Source organism: Erigeron canadensis, chromosome 6 (assembly GCF_010389155.1).
Source record: "Erigeron canadensis isolate Cc75 chromosome 6, C_canadensis_v1, whole genome shotgun sequence".
Taxonomy (NCBI): domain Eukaryota; kingdom Viridiplantae; phylum Streptophyta; class Magnoliopsida; order Asterales; family Asteraceae; genus Erigeron; species Erigeron canadensis.
Window position 1 is genome coordinate 2038825 of NC_057766.1, and position 13391 is coordinate 2052215.

The window sequence follows — 13391 nt, forward strand, 5'->3', positions numbered from 1 at the left end:
TTGTACACACTTTTTAGCGTGGAGAAATTTTCACACACTTTTAATTCAATATATTTCTACACACTAAAAAGGGTGACAAAATTTTTAATTTGTTCATACTCACCTAAAAGTGTGAACAAATGCAATATGATTTGTAATGTTTGTAGTATTTTTGGTTGTTTTTAATTATTTTAGACGCTTTAACATTTGTTTCTTTAAATCCTTCTATGAAGATAATATGCCGAAAAATTCTTTTCAACGAAAGATGTTACTCCAACAGTGATTCGAGAAAATGTAGCTTGGAGTTCTTGGATATCAGTATTGACACAAAAGAGTATGTCTTTGGTTCTCCCACAAGAATCCAACATCTTCAATGACGGCTCGGATTCTATTCATTTGTAGACAATTTTGGTCTTGTTGGTTATTAGAAAGGGTACATTTGAGCAGGGGCGGATCTATATACCACATAGAGTAGCACTTGCATGCCCTATGATTGTTCCTAACAATGGTAAATAAAAAATTCAGAGGTTTTGTTGGTTTTATTTTTTAAGAGTGCGCGCATAACCTAAAAAAAAAGATGTGCATACACATTAAATAAAAGAGGTAAGTAAACATCAAAGAAAATCTTATTCACTATTGTAACACCTGTTTTTAAAACCTGGATTTCAAAAACTTTGCCAAACGGCGTTTAAAAGGTAGCGGAAAATGATCACTTTAAAACTTCATCATCCGTAACCGGATGGTACTTTTCATAAAATGGTGTTACTAAAGCGCATCATCAAGACAATATAAATGAAATCCAAGTCATGGCACAAACATAAATGCCATTCATTATTACATGCATCAAAACGTAAATATTGTAGCCGAAACATAGGCTATGGGTAAATCTAAGCATTCAACAAACTATGCTAGTCTTCTTTATTGCATCTACCCATCTCACCGAGCTAATCTTTTCCTAGCTCAAACCTGCTTATCCTGAAGGACACAACATTTTCATAAAAACAAGTGTTAGCTAATAAATTAGCTAAGTACGATACACACATTTATAAAACGTTCTTCATTTTACTTTCATAAAACTTCGTCATATTTTACTTCTCAAAACATAATCACATTACGTATCATCCACAAAAATCATAGATAATCCCATCTTTACTTATTCCCACATCCCAACACATCATATCATATCAACATATATACAACTTAATCACCATGTCAGGTCTTACATATCTCACATAAACATATCACATATATACGTATAGCACATGTAGAGTATTTACTCCTAATTGTGCCTATCCATCGTTAAATCATACGTCTTACATATCTTACTTAATCTCACGTTATATTGCAATCCCACGTCTTAGATTACATGTACATTATTCTCACATATTCTTGTAATTATCTAAATCAACTTATTCTTATATCTTACATATCACGCACTAGCTTTACAACTAGCACGATTTCCCACGTCTTAACTTTTAGGAAAGGCAATGCCATTTCCGTAGTATCCCGTTATGCTTTTAACATTGGTAGTTAGTCACTCCACCCGGAAATACTAGTCCCACGTAACTATGCCGCAAGAAGCCACTCAAGCGACCACGTACGCACTAGCTTGGCATAAACTAGCACGGGTTAAGCTTAACACTTCCCACGTCAATCTCACATATTTAGCTATAGCATTTCCCATGTATTTATATCTTTCATACTTTTTACGCACTAACACTAGGGCTAGAACGGTTTCCCACATCGCACATTTTACTTTAACATTAGGCACAATCGTTACCCACGTCTACTTTTGCATTTAATCCCACTAACGTGCACAACTCATAACAATTCCCACGTGTATTTAGTGAACTAGACATATCATACTTAAGTCCCACATATAAGCCATCACATATCAACATCAAGGCATATCAACGACATTATCAACAACACATATCTTAAACATTTCCTAGCAACGTCATTATAAGCATCATACTTCATATGCACATATATATACTTCTACTTTAAACGTCATCATATCAACATAAATCATTTCAACATGCATATATTCCCACATAACCTCCCGCATAACCCGGAAAACCCAACACATATAAGATAATCCGATTAAGAGGTTACTTATAGAAAACCACATTTTGTTGTGCCTCCAGCGTGAGAAAAGTTATATATCTTACCTTACACGGGCCCACAACAACTTAAAGTAAGCTTACGGTGCTTGATACGGACTCCCGGAAACCTAGAACGAATAATTAGCGAGCTAAGCATTAAACAATGATTTTCACCACAAATAGGCTAGGTGTGCCGCACCCCTAACCATGGTGCGCCGCACCAACTAAAAGAAAGTTAGGAGGAACATAAAGGTGTGCCGCACCCTATAACGCACCCTCTATCGCACCCCTTCTCGGTATCAATGAGTGCGCCACACCTATTGAGATGTGTGCCACACCTACTGATGACACACTACCAAACCTCCCCTCACAACACTAGGTGCGTCGCACCTACTGGACGAACCAACACTCTTGTTTTGCTTCTCCTTAATCTCCTTCCAAACGAATCCCAAACCTCCACCATGACTTATACCCATTAAATTAACATTAATTAGGTCACAATTAAGCCTTTGAAAGCATCAATTAATCCTTGAATCAATTGTAAACATGAATCCCCTTTTTGATCATCAAAACGACTCGAAATTACAACGTTTGGTTCAAAAACACAATTGAACACACATGGATCTAATTGAACACCTGGGATTTACTCATACATATATAAACATCATAAATCAACATTAAAGTTAGCATCTTGACGTAGTTAACCAACTCAATTAATGATTTTACTCACGAAAACGTCGTTTTTAACTGAAAACATCCACTTCCAACAACCCCAACCCTCATGGTCGAATCTACAGGAACAAAACCTATTTAAGACTTGTTCAACAATCAATTGATGATATAATACCTATAGGAAAGATTAATGGATCCAAAACTAGAAGAAACCACCACCGAATCACTCCGAAATTGCTCTAAACTTGAAGGAGGCTCTTACGGTTTTGTTTGTGAAAGTTTCTATGGTTAATAATCTGATTATATGGCATTAGGGTCGTGATATATCCCCTATATCTGCTGGAACAACTTTCTAAATCTTACATATAGGCCCTTGCACTTTCTTAATGCTCGTTTCGTCACTTAACTATTCGTTTAACGCATTCGAAAACACTTTAAGACACTTATATCGTATCAGGAACACTAATTTACTTTATTAATCATTATCAACTTTAATTTCATTACTTTAAATCACTTTAACACATATCTCACGTTAATCATTTAATTCACATACGCACATACAAAACACATAGTCACTAATGGTCGCTATCGACGAGTTAACGGTCAACGTCAAAAAGTTTTGGGATGTTACAACTATAAAGTGCTTTCATGGAGAAAATGGTAGGTTTCTAATCTTATCACTACAAATCATATTGCATTTGTTCACATTTTTAGGTGAGTGTAAACAAATTAAAAATTTTATCACGCTTTTTATTGTGTAAAAATATATTAAATTAAAAGTGTGTATAAATTTCTCCACACTAAAAAGTGTGTAGAAATAAAGTTCACATTTTTTAGTGTGAACTTTCACAATTATTTTGTCACACCCTATTTGTCCACGGTAACTAAAAAAGTTAACGTGAACAAATGAGGTGTGACAAAATAATTATGAAAGTTTACACTAAAAAGTGTGAACTTTATTTCTACACAGTTTTTAGTGTGTAGAAATTTTCATACACTTTTAACTCAATATATTTATACACACTAAAAAACGTGACAAAATGTTTAATTTGTTTACACTCACTTAAAAGTGTGAACAAATGCAATATTGTTTGTAGTGTATCTGTGAAGAAATTGAACTATTAAAGTATTTTTTATAAATTTTTTTTAACTAAGTTTATTGTTTCATCCCTCAAAATTTTTTCTATTTCTTTTCATCCTATAACCGATCTAGGATTCTAAGTTGTTACTTTAGGATATTGTCCATTAATTGGTTTTAGATTTTATACGTACTACATTAGATTAATTTTTTTTTTAAAGAACTAAAACGCTTCTTAATATCATACATTACAATATATTTAAGTTGAATAAAAAGTCTAGTTTTTAACAATGTCATAAAGCTTATTTTCTGTTACCACATATATAAAGAGCATATTTTTAAGTACGATTTTCAAATGGAAAAACTTATAATAATTGCAGGCACTTATTTTTTTCTATCCAGTCCGAACACAAAAAAAACCAAATATTTGTCAAACTTTTACTATATGAGGGAATATCATTTAATTTAGCACACCCTATCTAAAATTCTAGATCCGCCATTGCATCTAGGGCTAGGTGAACGAAGCAAATTAAGCATTTGCTGAATTGTTTAAGCCATGACTAATAAATGTTTAGAGCTTTTTTGAGATTAATTGATGAAAGCTAATTGTGTGTTTGGGTTCAATAAATTATATTGTTGTTGAATGAATACGCACACCTTTCATGTGGATTATCCTTATGTTCGTTAATACTCTCTCCCTCTTAAGTTAAATGTTATATTTTTACCTTTTAAGTTTTTCTTTCGTAGTTTTGACGATACATTTTTTTGTTTATGTTATTTGATGTAAAATATATAGATAAAATGAGTTTTAAATGTACTTTTTTTTATTGATATTATTTTTATTAGACATTGTATTATATAAAAAAAAAAACTATTTACAATCAAAATTAAAAGAGAAATACTTAGCAAGTCTGGACGTATAAATTGAAACGTAAAGAGTATGTCATTTTGAAAGATTTGATTTGAATAGTAAAATAGGGAGATAGGAAAGTGTACTTTGTGATCCGTACATGCATTGATGACAAATTGGCAACAGCTAGATTCACTAAGTTTGTCTCCTAGTTAATTAAGTAATATTTGCACGAGGAGTCGAGGATATGAGCGACAAGGTATATACCTGTACGTACGCATGTGAGGGGTGACAATTTGGAATACTTAAAATCTATAATATACATTTTTATTTATTATTATTTGAGACAAAGGAAACAACGTTATTGTGTTCATTCGATTTCTATATATCTGTAATTCTGTATATCTCATATAATATATGCTACTAATTAAAAAGACTGTTTACTGTTGTTGTAACGGTAAAAATAATTTAAGTGGACAAAATAGATATACATTCACAATCATACATTTCATATGCATATTGCTCATATAATATATACTGACCAACAAGGTTGATATAGTGATGGCACAATAATAGACAAAATAATTTATAAATATATCTTATTTTATATGTCGTTGCGTTACACATGAGTCATGACAGTATGATTTAAAAATATCCTACTTTATATACACTGGCGGATCCAAACATTTATACGATTGGGGACATAATTTTATTTTTCTCTTTATCACTTGACTCCTGCAAAATTTTTATAATCTACAAATTAAATATACAAACTTATGAACAAGACCGGTCTTGATTTTTTATACTCAGGAATAAAGAAAAAAAATGTTCTACTTAAATTCTGTACAAACACCACTCGATCTAGTTTTAAGGGATATAAAATTCAATCAAATTTATAAAGTTTGGGACTCATTTTTATTTGAATGAGGAGACTAGATTGTAATTGTAATAATAACTATAAATGGTAATATTCTCATTATACATTTTAAACCAATGGGTTAATAGCTCAGTGGTACCGTATCCTTAACAATGGGGGCTTGGGGGCGCACGTCCTGGGTTCGAATCTCGTTCCCAACCAAGTCTTCAGGGGTTTTCACCGGGCATGCGTATATGCGGTAAACGCGCTGAGTACCAATAGGTACATGGCTCCAGAGGGTGGCCACCCACTTACCCTTTTTTTTTTTTTACATTTTAAGGCTATTAATACTTGACCCAATTCCAAATTTGACTTTGAAAAATAAAGCTAGAGGGTGTTTGGTTCATGGAATTCTTAAGAATTCCTATAAATTGGAATTGAAATCCCCCTCTTTCCCATGTTTGGTTCAACAAGAAGATGGAATTGGAATTTAGAATTTTTCATCGGATTCTTTAAATCAATGAATCTAGAATTTCTTCCATATATTGATGGAAAGTTTCTAATTCCTTTGGAATTGAAACATTTTGAACAAGAAAACCCCATCGCAAAAACCTAGCTGTGACATATTCTATCTTCTTCACTCATCTGCTCTCAAAAACAAGCTTCACATATCCGATCTAGATCTACACTATTCTTCCAAAAGAGTAATATTTGACTATTCTTTTTATCTCCAAAGAAGATATTCTCTCTTATTCTTTATAGTTTTTACGTTTATTTTTCTCATGTAATATATTTATGTTACTGATTTTCTTTTTCACCTCTCTTATCATCATGAAATTTTAATTTGGGATTTTCTTATTATTATGTTATTATGCTAGTATAAATGCTACCTGCTCGCTTTCTATTATACATATATATGCTTGCTGCTCGTGTTGAATTATATATATATATATATCTACATTATATAAATCTCACTTCAAAATTTGTTAGTTATTGCCTATGTGGCATGCTTAAAAATGCAAGAAAGCCCAAAAATCATCTAAATATTGCTCCTTGGAAGGTCTACGGATTAGTTATTTTATAAGAAGTTCAAATTTTTGAAAACGGATTAGTTATGCTTTATACAAGTTCAAGTTTTCGAAAATTTGAATATGTAACCGTTCGTATATTACTTGTGGCGGTTACTTCCTTGGAAGGTCTACGGATTAGTTACTTTTATAAGAAGTTCAAATTTTCGAAAATGGATTAGTTATGCTTTTAAGAAGTTCAAATTTTTGAAATTTTGAATATGTAACCGTTCGTGTATTGCTTGTGGCGGTTACTTCATTGCATGTCTATGTCTATATAAGGCCACTTCCATTCAGTTTTAAGGCATTTTAAAACGTAAACACATAACAAATCAATTTTAGCATGGCTTCACTAAACCATGTTTCAATTAGAAATTTGCGTCCAAATAATAAGCCATGTACGATAACGGTTAGAATTTGCGGCTATGGAAGCAACCTCTATACGGAGATGTTAATAACATAGGTAGTATTGAGATGATCCTGATGGACGAACATGTAAGTATTCATTGTTTGTGAATTTTTCTTTTTTGATTAGATTACTTTTTAACATAACTTTCTTTCGAATTTATAACTAGCTTTTTAACATTCTAATGTATAAACATTTTCATTTTGACAGTTTGATAAAGTGGTTGTTGTTGCAACAATCGGTTTTATTCCAACCGACCAGTTATGGTATTCAATGGAATGTGTGAACTGTTCTCAAGAAGTTAAGTTGATCGATCTCTACATGGATGCAGTCGACATTATTGATGCTTTAAGGGACAACAAAATGTGGATTTGTTGTTCATGTAACAAGGAAGGAGTTCTCATCAATCCTAGGTATATATTTATATTTCATATTAAAACTTTATAATTATTAAGTTGTGTGGTAAAATTGTATCTCTGTTTTTTTTTTTTGGTAGGTTTAATGTGCAAGTTAGGATTGTAGATGCCACTGGTGCTATTGGAGTTAAAATGAATGATCAACAAATTTCAAATCTTATACAAAGAACAGTCTATCAAATTTGTGATGAAAATTATGAGGTATATATGGTTTATTTTAGTGCTAAATAAGACTTTTCTATGCATTTTAAGTCATTAATTTTTTTTAAAATGGTCATTAGTGGTAATAGGAGTATATTTACTTCGCTACATGCATGCTTGAACTGGTGTTAAAGAAATTATTTAAGGTTATAGTGCATCCATGTGGGTCTATATTACAAAGTGGGGGAAAATTCATAATACCTATCACATCCAGGTAACCAACATAATCCTTCTTATATGCACCTACTATAGGCAATCCATTTTATAATTTCTCTCCAGCGTGCAATGTACGCGTTTTAAGCCCTCGTGTATCATTAATAAATCCCAAGGTATATCTAGCATTCTTCTTCTTAAAATTAATCAACTCATAAGAATATTTTTATTATGTCCAACTCAGTTATATTTATTCATTGATACAATCTTAAAATAAAGTTTAAGAAAAATTATTTAGGGTTGTCCGTGCATCGCACGGGGTCTAAGCACTAGTATATATATATATATGCTTGCTGCTAGTTTTCAATTTCTATATATATATGCTCCCTGCTCGTTTTCAATTATATATTATATATATATATACTAGATTATTTTCCCGCGTAATACGCGAGATAAACATATTAATTATTCATTAGGGATAAAACATGTTAAAATTTGATGATATTATCATTCAAAAAATATTTTGTATCAAAATTGGTTAGTAGAATATGTATGTTATATCTTCATAACACGGTACCCATGTAATGCGGATATGATGACGGCGACGGGTGGAAATGGCCGTTACTATTGGTGGTGTGGTGGTGACAATGTCGAGTGATGTAAGTGGTTTAGAGTGTAAATTAATTCATTAATTACGAATTAGGTCATTTAATATAACTCTTACCATTGGGGTTCATTAAGAACAATTGCCTCATTTCTGAACTAACTTTCTTATTGCATAATCTAAAAGGGAAGTGCTATTAGGTAGTGTTTGGTAATATCTTAAGTATAAAGTCATGAATTAATCTTAATTGTCTTAATCCATTTAGTCAATCAAATATATTTGTTTCTTCACTTAATAAACCAAAGCTATTGTACAACTATCACTTCCCTTTCAAAAAGATGGGGTGTTTAAATTTTTATATAAAAAAAGAGATTTAATGACGTTGTAAATATAAATGTAATGACTACCGGCTGAAAATAAAGATATTATAATTTGACAATGGTTTTTATTGTATATGATTCGTTCGATATGTTTGCTATATCTTTATATAATGATGATGTAAATTTTAATATTATTAGCATATATAATTTAAAACATATCTCAACTTTATTTATTCAAATTATATATTTAAATAATACTTGGGCTTTTAAAATAAAAACAAATATAAGTGTTAAGCTGATCAAATATATTACTTACTAGATATATTTATGTATTATTATTATTATTATTAAGTGAGAAGTTTATTTAATTTATGACATCAATTTGTTCATAAAAAAAGATATAAAAATATCTAAGAATAAATGATGCGACGGTGTAGTGGCGACGGCTGATAGTGGTAGAGGCAACGTCAACAATGACAGTCGGTGGGGAATGTGGTGGCGGTTGTGGTTGTGGTTGTGGTTGTGGTGGTGGCGGTGATGATAGGTGGTGGTGGTGATGGCGGTAGTAGCGTTGTAGTTATTAACTTCTTAATGTAAAATAATTGATGTAGAATGGGTGATGCAGTTATCTTAAGGGTTGATGATATATGTTACAGAAATTTCATTAAAAGGTATTATAGATATACAATATTAGATGAAGATATTTAACGTAGTTAAATGATAGGGATAGTTTACGTAGGTTAATATGTTTTTCTAATAATAAGAGAGGTTAGATTCCCGATTAATAAACCACTAGATCCTGGATCAAATGGCTAACTGAGACCCTCTTTGGAAAAACTGACGGAAAGGATATTAGCTTGTAGACCCAAGAGTAAATCTTGGTTTGTCGTGGTTTTAGACATTTGTTTCTTGAGCCTGTGAGCTTACGTGTTATCATTCACGTTGTGCAAGAGTACGTGAGTTTCAACTTTTAACATACTATCCAACTTGGTGTCACTGGCTCACTGCTAGGGTCCCAAACATTAATATCTAACATTTTTCGTTAAACAAAAGATTCTCGGCTAAAAAAGTGAATAGAGTAGATATAGTTAAGAAATAACTCAAATACTATAACCTCTATTTTTGGATGATTATCCTAAATTAGCTAATCTTGCTTTATATATAGATTTACGTGTATATATAATTAAGGAATGTTAGCAAATATTATTTTTAATGTTAAGGGTATATTTTAGCAAATTATATAAAGTATAAGTATTAATATTGTCATTTATAAAATACGAAATAATTAAATATGATCTAATGGTTCTAAATCAAAGTTGGAAGTCATCCAAGGGTTCTTATTTGTTTAGGAATGAATTTAGGACCTTGTTATATATATATTGGTAGATATATATATTTTATTATAGTAACAAGAAAAATATTATAAATTTTGCTAGAAGATAATTATTAAATAAAAAGTGATTAAAGGGTATTTTTGTCAATTTGACATAAATTACATTCCAATTTCTTTAATAAATTCTATTGAATTCTGCCAACCAAACAAAATACAAATTTTAAAACTTTCAGATTCCAATCTATTAAAATCCAATTTCATTGAAAGATTCCAATTCCTTCAGAAATATTCAGCGAACCAAACGCCCCCCTAGGGTTGTGGAATCTCGTTATGAGTTTTGACAACTTAATTTTTTGGGTTAGATTCAGGTTGACTTTTCGGGTTAGCAGGTCTCCTCGTCAACCTGAAATTTTTTTAATCAAATATATACTTTTTTTAATTCATCGACCCACCAAGTCACCAACCAATTTGATCCGTGAACCCGCAACCCATAACCAATTTGACCTGAAATCGACTTGAAATCAACAAACCAACCTATTTGACAACCAACTCTAAATTCAACCCGCTAACCCGTTTTGTGGGGGTTAACAAGTTGGTATATGTTTGATTTGACATTTTCAACTCAATTTTGACATCAGGTCATAGTTGAAAGAATTTCTAGTCACACAAATAAAGCCAAGAAAGTAAAGCACACAATGAATTCTATTATATATATATATATATATATTACTTTGGTTTATGATACAACCATAAGATGTTCGATGGAAAAATTAGGTTTCTTCTATAATTGATGACTTGATGTTAGAATATGTTGAGGATATGCAGTCAATAACGAACAAAACCGGATATTATTCAATCTCTGAAGGCGTGTGATCACTATCAGATTGAATCAATTCGGTGGTTTACCCCAAATTACTCAATCGGATACAATCAGAGATTCGAGAACGTTCTGTGTGATTTGTGTTTGAGAGTGTGTGTGAAAAAGGGGAGAGAATTCTATGAATTTGTATTATCCAGAATGAAGGATCCAGGCCCGTAACTGTCATTTATGCTGTTAAAATTTTGAGTTTTCGGAATTGCCAATTTTGGTCCTTCAAGTTCCGAAAATTTATATGATGTATTATTATGACTTAAATAACCAATTAACCTAATTATACCAAAATATCCGACAGAATATGATTAGACTCATGGTACGATAATACTTCAACGTACAATGGTACATTACTACGTTAGTGATCCAATTAATTAAAGAAAACATGATAGCTTGTATAATAACAAGGAGTTACATGTAAGCTAGCTAGATTGAGAATTGAGAACTCATACATATATCTAATTACGAAAATGTTTCAAGCATTTGGAGTCATGATCTATCATTATCGAAATACAAAGCGAAGAATCAAAGAATCTATAACAACGTGCATACATATATCTAATTAATCGGAGAGTATGTTAAGTAACAAAACTCTAGTTCTTATTAATCTCTTGAAGATGCACTCCAATTCAACCTCCAAATCTTCCACAGCACTCTCCACAGCTTCCAATCTCTCTATCACATGCCTAACCGCATGCACGTCGCACCTCTCCCATGGACTCAAACTATTCATCCTCACAAACTTTGCTTTCGCCGCAATTAACCCATTAAAATTCATCGATTTTCTATCTTTAGGGTGAGGTCTTGGCATGGACATAAGTAACATTAGTGACTCCACAAGTGAAGTGATCGTGTCTCTGACTTCCGCCAACACATTTGCCACAATCGCTAGGTTATCGTCGTCATACACATTGCTTGTGCTTGTGTCTTTGGTCATTTTTAGTGATTTTAGCCGCTTTAACATTTGTTTCTTCAAATCTTTTCTATGTAGATGGTACGCTGAGAACTCCTTTTCCGCCGTGGTTTTTCCACCAAGAGTGATTCGGTGAAACGTGGATTGGAGTTCTTGGATGTGATTTTTGACAAGAATGACAATGTCTTTGGTTCTTCCACAAGAATCCAACATCTTCAAAGAGGATTCGGAAAATTGTTCAACAACCATTTGGTCTTGTTCTTGATGGGAAAGGGCTCGTTTTAGGCTAGGCGAACAAAGCATGTCATTTGCGGAATCATGCATGTCTCTTAGTGAAAAGAAATTCATGGTTGACATGGTGAATGATGAATTAAGGTTCTTAGAAATAAAAAATCTAGAATTTTTATAACTAAGCTTAATTACTAGTACTTATTTGATATAGAATGCTTTTAAATAGATAACTCGCTTATGATATATATAGAAGTTGGATTGGATTAGCCTCATAATTTTTTGTTATTTTAATCTTTAAATATGATTTGAGATATGAAAGGAAAAGGATAGGAAAGTGTACATTTTGATCCGTACGTTGATGACAAATTGGCAACAGATAGGTACACTAAGTTTGTCTCCAATTGAAACTTCCAGGATATATATGATCATTATTTAATATTAATATATTTATATAAACATTATTGTCATTATACATGAATATAAACAAATAAGTGTGTAGCGACAGGGAGTGATAAAGAGAGATTTTAAAAGAGATTATATTCTTCTGGTTAGATCGATCAGATACCAAATTAAGGTTGTGTTTGATAATGCAGAATGATTTAGTGCTGAATGATTTTTTAGCCTGAATGGTTCAAAGACACAGAATGAACTTGATTCTGAATGAAAATAATATGTTTGATTTCTAGTCTGAATGTATACTTTGAATAATGAAAAATTACAAGTTTTACCTTACGGAAAAGATTTTTGATTAATCAAACATAGCCTAACTTTTGTTTTTAGTTGCAAGCATTGTATATAAAAATATAAAAAAGATAATAAAAACATTGAATATAATAATTATCTTAAAACATTAAAAAAAAATAAAAAATGTTCATATATTTTAATGGCCAAGAGAATGTCATCATCATCATCTCTCCTTCCTCATCTTTTCTGACCACAATCACTATTCACCACCACCACATTTTTCCACCTTCACCATTAAGAACTTCCATTAAACCCCATCAAATTTCACTCTGAGAATCCATTTTTATTCACAAATTCAAACAACCACCTTTCTTATCATGTGTCACAACAACAAAAGCTCTAACAGAAATACAGAATCATCATCTACATTTGATTCCACTAAATCACGTGACTTGGAAGGCAATAATGGAACTTGATGTTCTTGTTTTTAATAGGAGACCACCATTTAAAACATACATAAGAAAAGAATGAAAAAAGTAGGAGAGGAAAAAATAAATAAAAAGAGATTATGACAGATATCTATGCCATAGAATTAGTAGAAAAAAAAAGAAGCAAAAATAAGGTAGATGGGGAGAGAAACGGCAGAAATAGA

The 13391-nt window shown here is 31.6% G+C and overlaps 1 protein-coding gene across 1 annotated transcript; it reads right to left on the reverse strand.

The window, feature by feature from the left end:
• Window positions 1-11473: 11473 nt before the first annotated feature.
• On the reverse strand, window positions 11474-12242 carry LOC122603076. The gene has a single exon (XM_043775688.1). The coding sequence runs from the start codon at window positions 12170-12172 to the stop codon at window positions 11474-11476; it is 699 nt and encodes a 232-aa protein (XP_043631623.1). The 5' UTR covers window positions 12173-12242.
• Between the last annotated feature and the right edge of the window lie 1149 nt (window positions 12243-13391).